The 18,299-nt window shown below is 51.7% G+C and overlaps 1 protein-coding gene across 1 annotated transcript in view; it reads right to left on the reverse strand.

The window, feature by feature from the left end:
* CFAP53 (cilia and flagella associated protein 53) overlaps nt 1-18,299 on the reverse strand; it is a 29,768-nt gene that overhangs the window by 2,746 nt on the left and 8,723 nt on the right. Inside the window, exons 4-7 of the mRNA XM_048504325.1 lie at nt 13,803-13,976; nt 5,264-5,567; nt 3,917-4,135; nt 1,927-2,003 (exon numbers count right to left, since the gene is read on the reverse strand). Of these exons, the coding sequence (XP_048360282.1) occupies nt 1,927-2,003; nt 3,917-4,135; nt 5,264-5,567; nt 13,803-13,976 (774 nt within the window). The remainder of the gene's footprint in view (nt 1-1,926; nt 2,004-3,916; nt 4,136-5,263; nt 5,568-13,802; nt 13,977-18,299) is intronic.

Here is an 18,299-nt window from a genome sequence, read left to right on the forward strand (position 1 = left end):
GGGGGGGGGGGGTGGGGGGGGGGGGGGGTGGGGGGGGGGGGGGGTGGGGGGGGGGGGGGGTGGGGGGGGGGGGGGGTGGGGGGGGGGGGGGGTGGGGGGGGGGGGGGGTGGGGGGGGGGGGGGGTGGGGGGGGGGGGGGGTGGGGGGGGGGGGGGGTGGGGGGGGGGGGGGGTGGGGGGGGGGGGGGGTGGGGGGGGGGGGGGGTGGGGGGGGGGGGGGGTGGGGGGGGGGGGGGGTGGGGGGGGGGGGGGGTGGGGGGGGGGGGGGGTGGGGGGGGGGGGGGGTGGGGGGGGGGGGGGGTGGGGGGGGGGGGGGGTGGGGGGGGGGGGGGGTGGGGGGGGGGGGGGGTGGGGGGGGGGGGGGGTGGGGGGGGGGGGGGGTGGGGGGGGGGGGGGGTGGGGGGGGGGGGGGGTGGGGGGGGGGGGGGGTGGGGGGGGGGGGGGGTGGGGGGGGGGGGGGGTGGGGGGGGGGGGGGGTGGGGGGGGGGGGGGGTGGGGGGGGGGGGGGGTGGGGGGGGGGGGGGGTGGGGGGGGGGGGGGGTGGGGGGGGGGGGGGGTGGGGGGGGGGGGGGGTGGGGGGGGGGGGGGGTGGGGGGGGGGGGGGGTGGGGGGGGGGGGGGGTGGGGGGGGGGGGGGGTGGGGGGGGGGGGGGGTGGGGGGGGGGGGGGGTGGGGGGGGGGGGGGGTGGGGGGGGGGGGGGGTGGGGGGGGGGGGGGGTGGGGGGGGGGGGGGGTGGGGGGGGGGGGGGGTGGGGGGGGGGGGGGGTGGGGGGGGGGGGGGGTGGGGGGGGGGGGGGGTGGGGGGGGGGGGGGGTGGGGGGGGGGGGGGGTGGGGGGGGGGGGGGGTGGGGGGGGGGGGGGGTGGGGGGGGGGGGGGGTGGGGGGGGGGGGGGGTGGGGGGGGGGGGGGGTGGGGGGGGGGGGGGGTGGGGGGGGGGGGGGGTGGGGGGGGGGGGGGGTGGGGGGGGGGGGGGGTGGGGGGGGGGGGGGGTGGGGGGGGGGGGGGGTGGGGGGGGGGGGGGGTGGGGGGGGGGGGGGGTGGGGGGGGGGGGGGGTGGGGGGGGGGGGGGGTGGGGGGGGGGGGGGGTGGGGGGGGGGGGGGGTGGGGGGGGGGGGGGGTGGGGGGGGGGGGGGGTGGGGGGGGGGGGGGGTGGGGGGGGGGGGGGGTGGGGGGGGGGGGGGGTGGGGGGGGGGGGGGGTGGGGGGGGGGGGGGGTGGGGGGGGGGGGGGGTGGGGGGGGGGGGGGGTGGGGGGGGGGGGGGGTGGGGGGGGGGGGGGGGGGGGGGGGGGGGGGTTTGGGGGGGGGGGGGGTGGGGGGGGGGGTGGGGGGGGGGGGGGGGGGGGGGGTGGGGGGGCGCGTGGGGGCGGGGGGGGGGGGGTGGGGGGGGGGGCGGGGGTGGGGGGGGGGGGGGGGGGGGGGGGGGGGGTGTGGTGGGGGGGGGGGGGGGGGGGGGGGGGCGGGTGGGAGGGGGGGGGGGGGGGGGCAACGGGGGGGGGGGGGGCGGGGGGGGGCGGGGGGGGGGGGGGCGGGGCGCTTGGGGGGGGGGAGGTGGGGGGGGGGGTACATCTCCTGGAATTACAGCCGGTCTCCAAGATGCAGAGACCGGCTCCCCGTGATAAAAGGGCTACTCTAGAAAGTAGACTCTATGGCACTATATCCCATTCAGGGCACACCCTCCTAAAAATAAAACCCCTCCCCAGGCCCCACCAACAAAATCTCCAGGTTTGTCCCAACCCAGAGCGGGCAAACCAAAACAACTCTTTGTGGCGGGACCTGTCACAACCCCAGATTTGCTCAGTGAAGGAATCGCTACTTTGAAAGCGGAATCCTCATTGGTTGATGGAAAACATAGAAAAGCTATTGACTTATATTGTCAGAACAGGATACAGGAAAGCAGGCAAAAGCCTTATGTCTCCCAGCATGGATACGTCAGGCCCACATAACCTCTTCTCTGGAGGCGAGAAGGCATGCGCGCGCGAGAGTGCGCACACCCACACCCACACCCCTGTGGGAAGAGGGAAAGCAGTCATACACACATTCCACAGATGGTGAGGACAGGGAGAGAGGGATGAGAGCCCTGCAGTTTTCAGCCCGCCCCCTGCAGCTGCGAGGATAACCTTCCGGCAAACCTTCCTAGGCTGTATTGTCGAAGGCTTTCACGGCCGGAATCACTTGGGTGCTGTGTGGTTTCCGGGCTGTATGGCCGTGTTCTAGCAGCATTCTCTCCTGACATTTTGCCTGCATCTGTGGCTTCCCAGGCTGGTTTGAGCAGGAAGCTTTCAGTAGGCAAAAATATGGCAAGACAAAGATGGCAACGGGAGGGTCATGGCAGTGGAACCTCAAGTGCAGGAAGCCGCCTTGAGTTTTCAAAGATGTGGCGGGGTATAAATGTAAGGCATAAATAACTAAATGAAGTGTTGATAGCTTGGTTGTTGCTAATCCTCCATAGCCTTTGCCAGGAGCAGCAGTGGCGTAGTGGTTAAGAGCAGGTGCATTCTGATCTGGAGGAACCGGGTTTGATTCCCCGCTCTGCCGCCTGAGCTGTGGAGGCTTATCTGGGGAATTCAGATTAGCCTGTGCACTCCCACACAAGCCAGCTGGGTGACCTTGGGCTAGTCACAGTTCTTTGGAGCTCTCTCAGCCCCGCCCTACCTCACAAGGTGTCTGTTGTGGGGAGGGGAAGGAAAAGGAGATTGTCAGCCCCTTTGAGTCTCATACAGGAGAGAAAAGGGGGATATAAATCCAGACTCTTCTTCTTTTCCTCTTCTCTGAAGTTCTGGTTTGACTTTCCGACTTCCCAAGGTGTTTTCACCACAATTCTCTTCCTGCAAAGGGATCAGCTGCTTTCCCCAAATCAAAAGGACCATGGCTGACGGGCACAGTTCCTGCTTTGTATACAGAATCTTGGTGTTCAGCCTCTAGCATTGGCAGACCAAGGCTCTCTGGTGCAGGGAAGGAAATGAGTTTCTCCAGCCAAGCCAGCTATTAGGCCGACAAGCTACCTGGAGAGAGAGAAAAATGTTCCGTCCCTTTTATAAAACCTTAATGTGTGGAAATGGGCAGCTTTTCGTAGCATGGAAGAAGATAAACATCCCCTGGTAAATAATAATAACCCATAAAGCCTCTATTGGAGAAAGAGGACATTTTTTTCCTCCGGCAGGTGGCAACCTGGCATTTGCAGGGATGGTCGGCCACATGATTCTATCGGACTGCTTTACAGATTGGACATCTTGGAAGGCCACCACTATGAGCTGTTTCAGTGCCAGCCATTTTAGCCAACTGTAAATACACGGGGGTGTAAAACTGGGGAAGTCTTGCTGATGACCTCACTATGACACAAGTGTGCGCATGTAACCCCCATGCTCAGAATGGGTTGACCCAGAAAGGGGTGGAGACCCAAAGCAGGAGAAGGCTGCAGAGCTCATGTAGTTTGGAGGAGACAAGGCTACCAGACTCGGACCTTGATTTGTATAAGCCCTTTACACCTTGTTAAGGTAACTGCAATATTGTTGGGAACTACTGGGAAGGTATTTGTTTAATTTTGCTATGTTGTAAATGTTGGAGTTTATTGTTTCAGGGTTTTTTTGTGTTTGTAATGGGTGAGAGTTCTCCTGGAAACCTTCATCATGTTGAATCCTGTTCACCAAGCCCTTGGAGTCTTCAGGAGCCAACCCACTTGCAAAGAAGAATTGGACTTGACAGTATCAGTAGACCTGAACAGGACCTTGAAGTGTGATGTTAAATGTTGAAGTTATATGTCAAGAAAGTAAACCATTTTGTTTTTAAAATTTGTTGTTGCAAACTCATTCCAAGTTCTGCCCCACAGAACCCACAGATAGAGGTTACACGCACACACACACACCCCCTCTACAGAAGGTCAAGAATGAGCTCGCCATGCAAACTAATCTACGGCCTTACTTTCCGCCTCTTTTGCTCTTCCAGGTCCTCCTGGCCCTGCCCCAGGATGTGTTCCAGGACCTTCGTTTCCAGCGCCAACTCCTCCTGCCTGGTCTGGTTGAGGCGCGTCATCTTCTCCCTCATGGACGCCTGCAGCATGTCCCCGCACGCCCTCAGCTTCCGCCGCCTCTCGATCTCGGCGCGCTCGTCCTCCAGTTTGCGCAACAGCCGTTCCTCTTCCTGCAGAAATGGCAAAAGGAGCTCTCAGCTGCTGGCCCTCAGCTCCTTCCCCCACCCCCCAGCTGCCCCTTCTTTTTCCCTGGGACCTCCACGAGGGTACGATGCATTCTATCTGCCTCCCCTAGTTAGAATGCATCTCTCCAGGGGCGTAGCTGCCAGAGGAATGGTGGGGGTGTCAATTGTCCCAGGTTGCACCCACTAGATCATGTGGGGAACGCAAAATCGTCCCCACACCCCTCTTGTAGAGAGGCACCCCCAACTGGGCCCAGAGCTTGCTGTGGGCCTGCCAGGCGCCCCTCAGCCCGGCCCTGCCAGGCCACCGCCCTCCTCTGCTGGCTGAGGAAAGTGGGGCACGGGGTGGGGGGCACATGGGCAAAGGGTGCGGCGGGGTGTGTGTGTTTCCCCAGGCACTATTTATTGCCGGTACGCCTCTGCCTCTCTCACTCTTCTTCTGACTCAATGTAGAATGGGGTGGGTGGGTCCAACCATCCCCTTTTTTATATGCACGAGATAATGTTGATCCCCGCTTTGGGGTCAGGAACCAATTTTCTGGATTCTGGAAGGGTTTTTTTCCCTCATCTTCTGGGCATGGAGGAGTGGGTCACTGGGGGTATAGGAGGGTAACAATGAATATCCTGCATTGTGCAGGGGGTTGGACTAGATGACCCTGGAGGTCCCTTCTATGTTTCTATTATTCCTTTGTCTGATGGAGCCATTTTGCTCATGCTCAGCATCGGCCTGATTGGGACTGATCAGGACTTTCACTTTGGGCCAGGTTGGCTTGTGAACCTGAGACATGCGGGTGGATTATAGTTTATAGCTTGGCTCGCTAGCTTGAGCCATGCAGGGCATCCTATTCAGCATGTGCTGTCGCTTGCAGACTGTGCTACAAAGAAAGTTGTGTATGGTGTGTGTGTGTGTGTGTGTGTAAATAGGTGGCCTGGACCTGAGGATCTCTTAGGCATTTATCGTTTTCGATTTACTCTCTTCCCGCCCCCTGGCCCCACCGTGCTGCAACCTGGGCCCGTCGTCAGCCAATGGGAATCTAGACAGAAGGGCAAAGTCTATTATTCCTCTTTGCGAGGAAAGCGCTCCGTGCAACAACGGGCGAAAAGCCAGCCGCTTTACCATATACTTCGCCTCCTCGTCCTTCAGCCTCTGCTCCTCCTTCCTCTGCGCTTCCGCCGCCGCTCTCTGGGTGCGCAGCATGTTCAGCATGTCATCGTTCCGCGTCGACCGTTTCCGCTCGTCCTCCGCGGCCCGCTTCTCCTTGGCCAGCCGGTCCTCTTCCCAAAGAGCCAAGAACGTGGCCTCCTCCTGATCTCTTTGCTTCTTCAGCTCCTCCTTCAAGGCCAGTTGGGCCAGCCGGTCTTCACACACCTCCAGAAGGTGCTTTTTGGACCACTGAGTTCTCAGCTCCTCGCAAGTCACTCTAAAAGACAGGGAATGAGGACAGAAATGTGTTTTGGGACACTTATATGCACACAGCCCCCCCCCCCCCGCCCCCGGTTAAGACCCTCTTCCCAAACTCTGCTTATGGTGACCCCACCTGCAAAGGTGAGGTGAGGGGATTACAGGCAGGGTCTTTTTGGTTGTAACCACTGGCATACTAGCCTAGGGACATGGGGTACCCCTTGTCCCCGGGCGCATCGATTGAGGTCACGTGGGGGGCGCCAAAACATCCTCCTACACAGCTGAGCAAGCCCTAGTCGTAGCCCCGCCCGCTCTGTACGGTGGCCTGGAGTGTCCAGGGGGCGGGGGAGAAATCCCACTGGGCTCCCAGGAGCAGGACTGGGGAGCTCCGCCATCCCTCCCTCTGACCCAGCGTGCCTTATTCGCCTTAAATTAAGTGTGGCATTACTCAGAAACCTTCTCCCCAGCAGGCACAGGAAAAGGCCAGCTGAGCAGGGAGCCCAGAAGCAGCAGCAGAACTGAAGATGACGCTGACGTTTGTTTGGTAAACCTTCAGATGGGGGGGGACTTGTGAGAGATTTACATGCTTAAAAGTTAATTCCCCTTGCACTGGCTTGGAGCTGTTTCTCAGGCTAGCAGCCTACCTCACAGGGTTGGTGTGAGGACACAATTAGGAAAGCAGTGGGGAGAGAGCCATGTATGTTTTGTTGGGGGTGGGGGTGTTTTGTGAGCTGGTGCAAAAAATTATTGTTTGGTTGTCGTGAAGGAGGGTGGCCACCTATACCGGGCCGGGCCGGGGCGCAAGCTCAGGTTTTGTCCCCAGGCTCCAGTTTGCCTAGACACGCCTCCGGTTGCAACACCTTGCCTTTGGCATGCCCTCTGAGGTGAAGCTCATTTGAAGCCTACTTTTATGCATCCGGGCCAAGCATGTTTTTTTACCCAGGCTTTTAACTGAGGTCTTACATCTTTTCAGCTGTTCTGTGGCTCGCATTTGGACCCAGGATTGGTTTATGAACCTCGTGTTCGATGGCTGAACACTGTTCGTGTGCCTGCACGACTGGATTCTCCCCAAGAGCTAAACTGACCAAACTGAGGCCACCATACTTCACCCACATTGTGAGAAGACGCCAGCGGGAAGGATCATAATGGAAGTCATTCATTCACTGGGTCGCCACAAGTAGGAAGCAACCGGACAGCGCAGAACATATACACACACACAAGCACACAACTGTTCACTCTCACGTTGTTGATTTGGACCCTCTGAACGGGTCCAGAGGAGGGCAACCAAAATGGTCAAAGGTCTGGAATCCATGCCCTACAAGGAGAGACTGAGGGAGCTGGGGATGTTCAGTTGGGTGAAGAGATGGTTAAGAGGTGACTTGATAGCCATGTTTAGATATCTGAAGGGATGCCATGTTGGTGAGGGAGCAAGCTTGTTTTCTGGTGCTCCAGAGACTAGGACCAGGAGTCATGGGTTCAAGGGGAAGGAAAAGAGATGCCACCTAAACATCAGGAAAAACTTCCTGACAGTAAGGGCTGTTTGATAATGGAATGCACTACCTCGGAGTGTGATGGAGTCTCCCTCTTTGGAGGTTTTTAAACAGCGGCTGGAGGGCCATCTGTCAGGAGTGCTTTAATTATGTGTTCCTGCATTGCAGGAGGTTGAACTTGATGCCCCTTGGGGTCTCTTCCAACTCTATGATTCTATTACTTTAGCGTGTTGTTTTGACCTTGTGAGCTGCACTTCCTCTGGAATTACAGTTCATCTGCAGGTTATAGAGATCAGTTCACCTGGAGAAAATCAATGCTTCTGGGGGTGAACTCCATTGTGTGTACCCCACGAAGGTCTCTGTCCTTCCAAGACTCCATCCACAAACCTTCGGGAGTTTCCCCAACTGTCATAAGAACATAAGAACAAGCCAGCTGGATCAGACCAGAGTCCATCTAGTCCAACTCTCTGCTACCCGCAGTGGCCCACCAGGTGCCTTTGGGAGCTCAACTGCAGGAGGTGAAAGCAATGGCCTGCGGCTGCTGCTCCCAAGCACCTGGACTGTTAAGGCATTTGCAATCTCAGATCAAAGAGGATCAAGTCATCTCCAGATTAGACTATTGTAACTCGCTCTACGCGGGCCTTTCCTTGCGTTTGACCCGGCGATTAAAACTGGTTCACCATGCAGCAGCACGCTCGTTTACAGGCAGCGGCGCCGGTGAACAATTCAGCCCAGCGCGGCAGCTGCATTGGTTTCCAGTAGAGTTCGATCATCTTCAAGGTGTTGGTACTGACTCAGCAATATTCGCTGCTCAGCTATCGTATCTTCGGTGACCGCATCACCCCATAATGCCCTTACGTTCTCCCATCGGGCGGAGGCCAATCTACTGGTGGTCCCTGGCCTCGGCAATGCCACTCACATCGGGCCAGGACCTTACAGCCTCCTTACCTGGCCTGGTGGAACGCTTCACCTCAATAAAGTTGTCCGGGCTCCGTAGGACCTTGGGGAGTTCTACCGTAAGATCGAGCTGTTCGCTGGCCTTTGAGGAACCAGCCGCTAATAGTGCCCCTTCCTTTATTCAACATAAGTCATAACCAACCAATGACTCACCATGCCTCCTCTTTACCCAAGGGAGGGAGGGGACTTTATATTTTCGGAACTGGACCAATTCCACATCTTGAATTTAAATTTAAATCTAAACCTGAGTTTTATACTTGGTAATTATATTGGGAAATTTTATCGCTGCTTTTAAATGTTTATTTAATTATATTGCGTTTTAAATGTTGTACACCGCCCAGAGCCCTTCGGGGATGGGGCGGTATAAAAATCTAATAAATAAATAAATAAAAATAAATAAAGATTGGTAGCCATAGATCAACTTCTCCTCCATAAATCTGTCCAAGCCCCTTTTAAAGCTATCCAGGTTAGTGGCCATCACCACCTCCTGTGGCAGCACATTCCAAACACCAATCACACGTTGCATGAAGAAGTGTTTCCTTTTATTAGTCCTAATTCTCCCCCGCCCCCCCGGCATTTTCAATGAATGCCCCCTGGTTCTAGTATTGTGAGAAAGAGAGAAAAGAGTCATGTACATGCACCGACACACACGCACACACACAGACAGTCCTCTGTAGTCAAAGTCCAGTCCAAGGTCAGCCCAGATAGTCCTTACTCACGAGCGTCAAATCCAAACAGGGTTAACAAGACCTACACGAATCCACGAGTCCAGGCCATGATTAGAACAACATAGACAATATACACAAACACAGGTAGGACACCAGCAAGCAGATTTCCACATGGCCTCCCAACGCTGCCCAAACAGCTGGGGCACGTCAGCCCCGCTTCCGCAAACGCTCCTCTTTGCTGCTGAGGTTGGGCTGGCGCAGGATAAAACAAGGATTAACAGTACAGGCCTGCGAGATTTATAACATGTACTGCGAAAATCGTGTTAATGCATCTTTAGGGTGTCTGATCCTCTTCTGTTGTTCGCCTGATCATGCCTTTTGCTCGTTCTATTTTAGGGTTTTCCTGAATGTCTATAATCTCTTATCCTCTTGTGAGTCTTCTCTGAGGAAGCGGCACACTCATGGACTCACAGTAAGTCATAAATATACACAGAAGAACCCCGTGGAATTGTTTGAAAGCACGGACGTAATTCTGCCCATGATTTGCAAAGGATTCCTCGCGACAGGGCCATTCTCACAGAAACATTGAATCGTAGAGTTGGAAGAGACCCCAAGAGCCATCAAGTCCAACCCCCCTGCAATGAAGGAACACACATTCAAAGCACTCCTGCCAGATGGCCATCCAACGTCCAAAGGAGGAGACTCCACCACACTCCGAGCTAGTGCATTCCACTGTCAAACAGCCCTTGCTGTCAGGAATTTTTTCCTGATGTCTAGGTGGAATCTCTTTTGACTTCACCTTGAACCCATTACTCCTGGTCCTAGTCTTTGGAGCAGCAGAAAACAAGCTTGCTCCCTCACCAACACGACATCCTTTTAAATATCTAAATATGGCTATCATGTCACCTGGGAGCAGCAGTGGCGTAGTGATTAAGAGCAGGTGCATTCTAATCTGGAGGAACTGGGTTTCATTGCCCGCTCTACCGCTTGAGTTGTGGAGGCTTATCTGGGGAATTCAGATTAGCCTGTGCACTCCCACACACGCCAGCTGGGTGACCTTGGGCGAGTCACAGCTTTTCGGAGCTCTATCAGTCCCACCCACCTCACAGGGTGTTTGTTGTGAGGGGGGAAGGGAAAGGAATTTTTTAAGCCCCTTTGAGTCTCCTACAGGAGAGAAAGGGGGGATATAAATCCAAACAACAACAACTCCTCCTCCTCCTCCTCCTCTTCTTCCTCTTCTTCCTCTTCTTCTTCACCACCCTGTCCACCAACTCCATGTCCTTGCAGCACCTTACATTCTTGCAAGCTGACTGACGCATCACACTGTGTAACTTTCCCCCACCCTTCATGGGAAACTGACACACGTAAAACTAACATTGACTTTATATTTCAGGGCAAAAAGCTGCCAAATACTTTTACTGTAGCTTCCGCTGCCCCGTGGGAAACGCTATTAAACATCTGCCATTGAGCTGGGCTTAATTTGAGGACGCCGTCGTTTTAATTGACTCGGCAAATAAAAGCCAGAGTTCCGCTGCCGATCAGCGGGACGTGCGGGAAAAGCACAGCCGAGCATCATCAAAGTGACACCGTTATTGGCGTAAAGGATTGCTGTTTGAGGGTGGGGGGAATCGCCGATGACTGCCACATGCTAAGGGCACGATCCATTCAGAGTTCCACTACAGGAGTCCCTTTGAAACTAATAAGAGCAGCCCCGGATCCAGACGCGGCACGCATCCTCTTCCAATTTGGCTCCTGGAGAACCAGAGATAATTAAGGGGCCGGGTTTGGCCCTGGGGCCTCTGGTTGCTGACCTTTCACTACGGTATCTTCCTGAGGGAGTTCCTATCTTCTGGTTTGAGAATCAGGATTAGGTAAGTTTTCAGCAGGTGACCATAGGGATGTGGTTCCCCCATATTATAGAACTAAACGAGGGGTCCCCAACATAAGAACATAAGAAAAAGCCTGCTGGATCAGACCAAAGGCACCTGGTGGGCCGCTGCGAGTAGCAGAGTGCTGGACTAGATGGACTCCGATCAGAAAAAAACTGGCTCTCCTTTACGAAAGCTTATGGGGAAATTAAAAGTCGTTATTTTAACGGGACCACGAGACTGCAAAAGTTTTGACTGCAAAAGGCTAACCTGGCCCCATTATTACCAAGGAAGGCATGGTTTTGATCAGTTGCAGAATTTGTACGTTGCCTTTTGCGTCACTTTTTTTGGATCGCAATGAAACCCCCTGTACTAATAGTAAAAGGGAAAAAATAAAAATAATTTAATGGGGCCTGATTTGAGACCTTGGGTTGAGTGACGTGACTATTGGGAAAACAAACAAACAAACAATTAGGAAAAAACAAATAAACGATGAAGTTGGTACGGATGACGCAATGAAGAGACGAGACGCAGCGATATCATCCGGTGGAGAGAAGCCAGCGGCAGGCTAGCGCGATCTGTGGATCTGGCTAATCTGCCGTACCGTGGTCCCTGGCACCTTTTATTAGGGTTTGGGGAAGGCGGGAGAGCGGGAGAAGGTTGCGCAATTCATAGCCTGCGGGGGCAGTGTACGTGCAGGAAGAAACGTCTCTGTCTGGGTCAATTCCACATCTGAGGGTCTTGTGACCCATGACTGTGGCATCTGCGACCCAGGCGAGTCAGGGGGATCTCGTGAGGGGTGTGCGTGTGCGCCCAGAAGGGGACAGATGGGGCAGGCATTCCTGTGCCCTTTCTGATACTCTGCTGGGTTCGCGGGCTCACCCCTACAAAACGAACCCCCACATGCTCCCATCGCTTGGAAAGAAGAGCGTGGCAAAGATACCATCAAGCTAGGCGAACCAGTGTCCTTAGCTTGAGTTACGCACAGATTACCCCCCGCAAATGTTTCTACCTAGCTTCCCTCCAAGGTGTTCTGGATCAGGTAACCCCAACATGATGACCAGGGGCACCACGGTACCTACGAACATCTTTTTGGGCACCCACCAAGTATTTACAGGAAAGGCGTGGGGCCAGGGAAGCTTCTGATTAATTAGTGGAGATTTGATTGTTGTTTAAATGTTGCTTCGGCGGCAGCTGCCACCAAAGAACAAGGACCTACACTGTGTCGCTGAGGGTAAACTGTGGCAGCCATTTTGTGGCAGGCGTGATATTGCTGCACCCACCGTGCTATGACAGAATTCCAAATGCTCTTCGCGCGTGACCAAAGTAGGATAACCTCAGTTGAACTATGCCTACTCATCAGACAAGGTCAAATCTTTCTATCTGCTTTGTGATCAGTCTCCTCAGAGATCCCTAGACGTTGCCAAATTCCTGGCGCTGGCGCAACAGATTCGCCACAGATTTTAGTTTATTTATTTATTTATTGTTTTAACTGCTGGAAATGTCTGAACCTACTTATTTTAACCTGATTCTCCTCAACCTCCCTGTTGTATTTTAAACTCATGCCAATAAAAGGTTGATGATGATGATGATAACCTCAGCTTAGTAACTTTAGCTCTAGGAAGGGTTCAGGCTTGATCGGGTCTAGAACCCACCGATTTGCCTTCTTGGCGGTCCACGGAGCCTATAAAACTCTCCTCCAGTACCCCCTCCCCACCAGCAAAATAAGCAGTTCCATACTCTCAATTTGCCAGATGTGATTTTCATTCCCACAGCATAAAGGGTTCAAAATCCCATTAAGAGAAAGCTGACTAATGCTGAGTTATCCGGCAACCCACTTATCAAACAATGTGAATAATGAATTGCGCCTAAAAAGCAAAGTAAGGGTTAAATGAAAACATTGGCCCCGGCGGCTGGTAATTTTCATACAAAATAACTCTGCATTTGCTCGATTCTATCCAAATAATTTCCCCAAAGCAGCTTTTACCCCAACCAATGAACATCTGCTCCCCCAGATGGCTCTTTTGACAGCTTTGCTTTGTTGGCCGGATCTTCTCCCATGCAAGCAAGCTGGCAAGGACAATTTCTTGAAAGGTCAGAAGCCAAATTTGTGCCACTTGTGAACATTTGGCCATTTTTATGAGACTAAGGCAAAACCCAAGGATCTTCTCCACAAGAAACAGAAAATGTTACGAAAGAAAAAGAGAGGTTGACCTTCCCTGGGCGACACGTTTGGCAGCATTCTAATTTTTAAAAAAATATATAAAAAGAAATGCCCCCGTGGCTGCAATCAGGATTTGTTGTAAACAACACTTTCTGTGCGATTCTCTGGCCAAAAACTGGAATAACTGCTGATGTGTTTAAGAAAACGATCAACATTATATTCCCAAAGAAAAAGAACATGGAGAAGCAAAGATTGTCATGCCCTTATATAAAGCAGTGGTGCGACCGCACTTGGAGTACTGTGTTCAGTTCTGGTCGCCACATCTCAAAAAGGATATCGAAGAGATAGAAAAAGTGCAGAGAAGGGCAACGAGGATGACTGAGGGAACGGAGCACCTTCCTTATGAGGAGAGGCTGCAGCGTTTGGGACTCTTTAGTTTGGAGAGGAGACGTTTGAGGGGGGATATGATTGAAGTCTACAAAATTATGCATGGGGTAGAAAATGTTGACAGAGAGAAAATTTTCTCTCTTTCTCACAATACTAGAACCAGGGGGCATTCATTGAAAATGCTGGGGGGAAGAATTAGGACTAATAAAAGGAAACACTTCTTCATGCAACGTGTGATCGGTGTTTGGAATATGCTGCCACAGGAGGTGGTGATGGCCACTAACCTGGATAGCTTTAAAAGGGGCTTGGACAGATTTATGGAGGAGAAGTCGATTTATGGCTACCAATCTTGATCCTCTTTGGTCTGAGATTGTAAATGCCTTAACAGTCCAGGGTGCTCAGGAGCAAAAGCTGCAGAAGGCCATTGCTTTCACATCCTGCAGGTGAGCTCCCAAAGGCACCTGGTGAGCCACTGCGAGTAGCAGAGAGCTGGACTAGATGGACTCTGGTCTGATCCAGCTGGCTTGTTCTTATGTTCGTAAAGATGGCTATGAATGGCTCCAAAGCTGTTATTTTCTCCATGCAAGCTAATCTCTATCATCTCTAGGCCTCACCTGGGGATTGGTAACCATGCTTCCAAGCCGTCGGCCAGCGCCTTAAGTTACCACCTGAAGAAGAGGACTCTCCTGGGAGGATCTCCGCCACCTGCAAATGACCTACCTGAACTGCTGCTCCCGTTTTTCCGCCACAAGCTTTTGCCTTTCATCTTCCCGATTTTCTCTCAATAGTTTTGCTTTTGCCAACATTTTATTTTTCCTGTTCTCAGTGGTTTCTTCCAAGGATTCCATCTCAGCAATGTAACCCATCTCCTCTTTTTCCAGGAGATCGCGAAGCCTGTAAAACACGAGTCAGAAATGCAGTCGCCGTTATTACAGTTTCCAGAACTCTAAACAAAAAGGGTAGCTATCATGTAAAAGGTCTTGTGTGGTTCATGGGCTGAGAGGCCAAATGGCTGCAGGTTTCAGCCTGGGCCCAAAGCATCCCTGGAATTCCCTTTACTGCCAAAACAATGTTACTGGGCATCTTGCCGGAAAATTTTTTCCTAAGAAGCTTAATGAACTATGTTGGCGCTTATTAGCAGTGGTTAGTGGATCTCGTTGGAAAACTGATAAAGATCTTAACACAGAACTTTGGGAAGATAAAATTAGAGAGTACGCCACAATGGCTAAACTAACAAACCTCGTAAACAGACGGTCAAAGCAAAAATTTGATGACAAATGGGAACTTTAGTTCCTATCTGAGGCTGAATTGACTGCGTACGAATAATAATAACAGTCAGAACGTTAATTGGTTAACGATCAAGATACAAGGAATTGTCTAGCAATGATGCTTTCGAGCCAATGGACAGAAGGTAGTGAATTTTAAAACTGTGTAACGTTCTCTCTGATAATATTAGTTTTGTAATTTGAGATCCAAAATGTCAGAGCTAATATCCTTACAGTTTTTGAGTAGCCTGATTATCTTTTTGTTTTGTTTGTCTTTCTTTTTTTCTGCTTTATATTTCCTTTCTTGTCTGTTAACTATATTGAGAAAATTCATAAAAATCTTATTTTTTTAAAGCATCCTGGGAAGATTAACTTCGTGGCTCGTTTCAGATTTAACCCAAAACCAAGGTTGTAAGCAGGATCTAGCCCAGTGGTGGGATCCAAAAATTTTAGTAACAGGTTCCCATGGTGGTGGGATTCAAACTGTGGCGTAGTGCCAATGGGACTGGGCGGGGCACGACGGGGACGTGGCTGGGCATTCCGGGTGTGGGGCATTCCTGGGTGGGGCTGTGGCAAGGACGCTGTTACCATACCGGTCCTTAAGCAGGACACGAATGCGCGAGGGCGCAGGGTTGCCATGGCATTTTGGTGCACCTCCTGCTAGACTGCTTCAAGTTCTGTGTGCTACTGCTGAGAGGAGGGGCGTAACTAAGGCAAAAATCACGTGGCAAAATCACCAATTAGTAACCCCCTCTCGGCACACACAAATAATTAGTAACCTACTCTCGGGAACCTGTGAGAACCTGCTGGATCCCACCTCTGATCTAGCCCATGTACACCCATTCTTCTTCTCTTCCCATTTTCTCCCTGAGATTTGCCTGGGATCCTGACCTTCGCTGTAGCAAGCGATCAAGCAAGGTTGTCCACACTCATACATCACACCAAATCATGGTTAAAGGCACATTATAACATGAAAAGGAAACTTTTTTTTGCCATCAAGTCACAGCTGACTCTTGGCCACCCTGGAGGGTTTTCACGGCAAGAGACATCTGGAGGTGGTTTGCCTGTCTCCACATCACACACCCGGTATTCCTTGAAAGTCCCCATCCGAATACTTGCCAGGGCCAGAGCTGAGAGGATGTGACCGGCCCAAGGACACCCAGCAAGCTTCCAGGGCAGAGCGGGGATTCAAACCTGGGTTTCCCAGATCCTAGCCAGATATCTTAACCACGACACCATGCTGCCTTTTAACAGGAATTAGTGGCATGTTAAGGAGAGATAAGATCTCCCACCCCGCTGCGGTAGACTAGTCAAGAGAGATGCTACCCTCTGTATCAATCAATCTGACAGTTCAAACATCAGCGTTTGGCATGGATTTAAAGGAACAGCCAGTCTCTTGAAGTGTCACCCAAGTGTCAAGAGGAAGGAAGGGGAGTTCCACATCAAAAGCTTACAAGCCTTTTGCTGTTCCCTTTGAGCATTATTTTATAACCTTGTTTTTATTTACTTGGTAAATCTCCTGGACTTTCACAAGGCAGAAAAGCAACTAATAAATTGTTTAAAATAAAGAAGAAATAAATTACTCACTAAGTAAATCTCCCAAAATGGGATTTAGGCCACAAAAGCTTTTGGTGGGAAAAAGGGAGCTGGACGCCATCTGCTGTGTGTTTTTTTGTAAGTGGTTTTAGAAGTGGTTTTAACGTGTACAGAGCCTATTTATTTATTTACTTGATTAATTGATTTATTGTGCTCTGCTTATATATCTATGTTGTACACTGCCCCGAGCCCTTCGGGGAAGGGCGGTATAGAAGCTTAATAATTTGCTGTAACAAACCAACACTTCTGGAATGATAACGAATGAGTTAATAAGCCAAGTTGAAACCATGGTTTCAGATCTTGGCTTAGCACACCCTAACTAACCACGTTCAGAGTAGCAGCCTGCGTTCAGATGATCTTACTAACCACAGTAGCCTTCACTCAATCACACTTCCATTCAACGGCTGAGCCAGAGGTGGGATCCAGCAGGTTCTCACAGGTTCCCAAGAGTAGGTTACTAATTATTTGTGTGTGCCGAGAGGGGGTTACTAGTTGGTGATTTTGCCACGTGATTTTGCCTTAGTTATGCCCCTCCTCTCAGCAGTAGCGCGCAGAACTTGAAGCAGTCTAGCAGGAGGTGCACAGGCGTGCGTGGCAGCCTGCGCCTGTGTGCATTCGTTTCCCGCCCAAGGACCGGAGCAGTGGCTGCATCCTTGCCACAGCTCCGCCCAGGAATGCCCCGCCCCCAGAATGCCCGGCCACACCCCCGTCGTGCCCCGCCCAGCCCCATTGGTGCTACGCCACAGTTTGAATCCCACCACCATGGGAACCTGTTACTAAAATTTTTGGATCCCACCACTGGGCTGAGCCAAACTTCTCTGTTACAGAGCTAAAAGTGGGATTAAAAATATTTTTAAAACTAAACTTAGTAAGATTTGGCTAGAGGTCAGGAACAGGCAGTCTGTAAACTCAACTTTCCTCTCCCTTTAGTCAAAGCCCTCCGCTAAACTCAACTTTTCTCGTCAGCCTTTGGGAGGGTCCCTTGGTCCCCATCCCTACCAGAAACAAGTCCAAGTATTTTTAGAGGCTAATATTTATCCCTCGTTATCCATGACTCCCCCACTCTGTTCTCCCAACCTGTCCAAAGGTAGATTGTAAGCTTCTTGGGGTAGAAGAAGAAGAGAAGAGGAGTTTGGATTCATACCCCACCTTTCTCTCCTGTAAGTAGACTCAAGGCGACTCACAAACTCCTTTCCCTTCCCCTCCCCACAACAGACACCTTGTGAGGTCGGTGGAGCTCAAGATCATCCAGCGAAGAACTGTGACTAGCCCAAGATCACCCAGCATGTGTAGGAGTGGGAAAACAAATCCAGCTCATGGAATTCAAGCTGTGGCAAATTTGATTAGGGAAGGAGGAGAAATTATGACATTACAAAATTTCATAGAGATAGGAGGATATGAGAACTGGTTGGTTTTGAGAGGCATTTGGGAAAGGATAAAGGTTTCACGGATAAAAGGAGAATGTATAATGTCGAAATGTCTGGAACTATATGGAAAATGCAAAGGGAAAATTCTCGGCCTATTTACAAATATATGGTAGATGGTAAGGAATTCATGATAAGAACATTGAAACAAAAATGGGAGAAGGAAGGATTTCTAGACATTGGTAATACTGAAAAATTAATAGACAGAAAAATATAAAGATTGAGAAATATATGGAGTTAGGAAGAAAAGTGATATTAAAATGGTATAGAACACCAAAACAACTAGCATACATGATAAAAGGACTTAGTTCTAAATGCTGGCACCGTGGAGACCAAGAGGCATATTATAGCCATATGTGAATAGACTGTGCAGAAGTAAAAAGAATTTGGACAATTGTATCGTTATATATTGAGAAACTGGTGAAGATAAATATTGATTTAAATAATGACTTAATGTTCATGGGTGTAATGGAAGACAGAAGGGTGGACAAACAATATAGGTATATGTATAAAATAATGATTAAAGCAGCCCATGCAATAGCCTTGGGCTGGAAAGAAAAGAAAAAAATGGACGCTTCAGAAATGGTTAGAATATATCTGGGAACAAGTGACACTGGATATTTTTGATATACTAACCAAAAATAAGACGTGGCAAGATAAACAGAATGAAATTTTGAAGATATGGACAATATACGTGGACTAGATGAAAGAAGCTCGAGTCAATGAAGAAACATGGGAGAAGAGGCAACAGAGAACGAACTTCCTGCTGTTTGTGTGACAAAACAATGAAGAAGAAGTAATGGGGGAGGGAGAAAAGGGGGGGAAAGTATCGTTTGAAAATGTATGAAGAAGGAAATTACTATAAACTGTAAAATTCAAATGATACAATAAAAAAATTAAAAAAAAATCTAGCTCATTAGATAAGAGTCCAG

The sequence above is a fragment of the Sphaerodactylus townsendi genome, linkage group LG07 (genome assembly GCF_021028975.2).
Source record: "Sphaerodactylus townsendi isolate TG3544 linkage group LG07, MPM_Stown_v2.3, whole genome shotgun sequence".
Classification (NCBI taxonomy): Eukaryota; Metazoa; Chordata; class Lepidosauria; order Squamata; family Sphaerodactylidae; genus Sphaerodactylus; species Sphaerodactylus townsendi.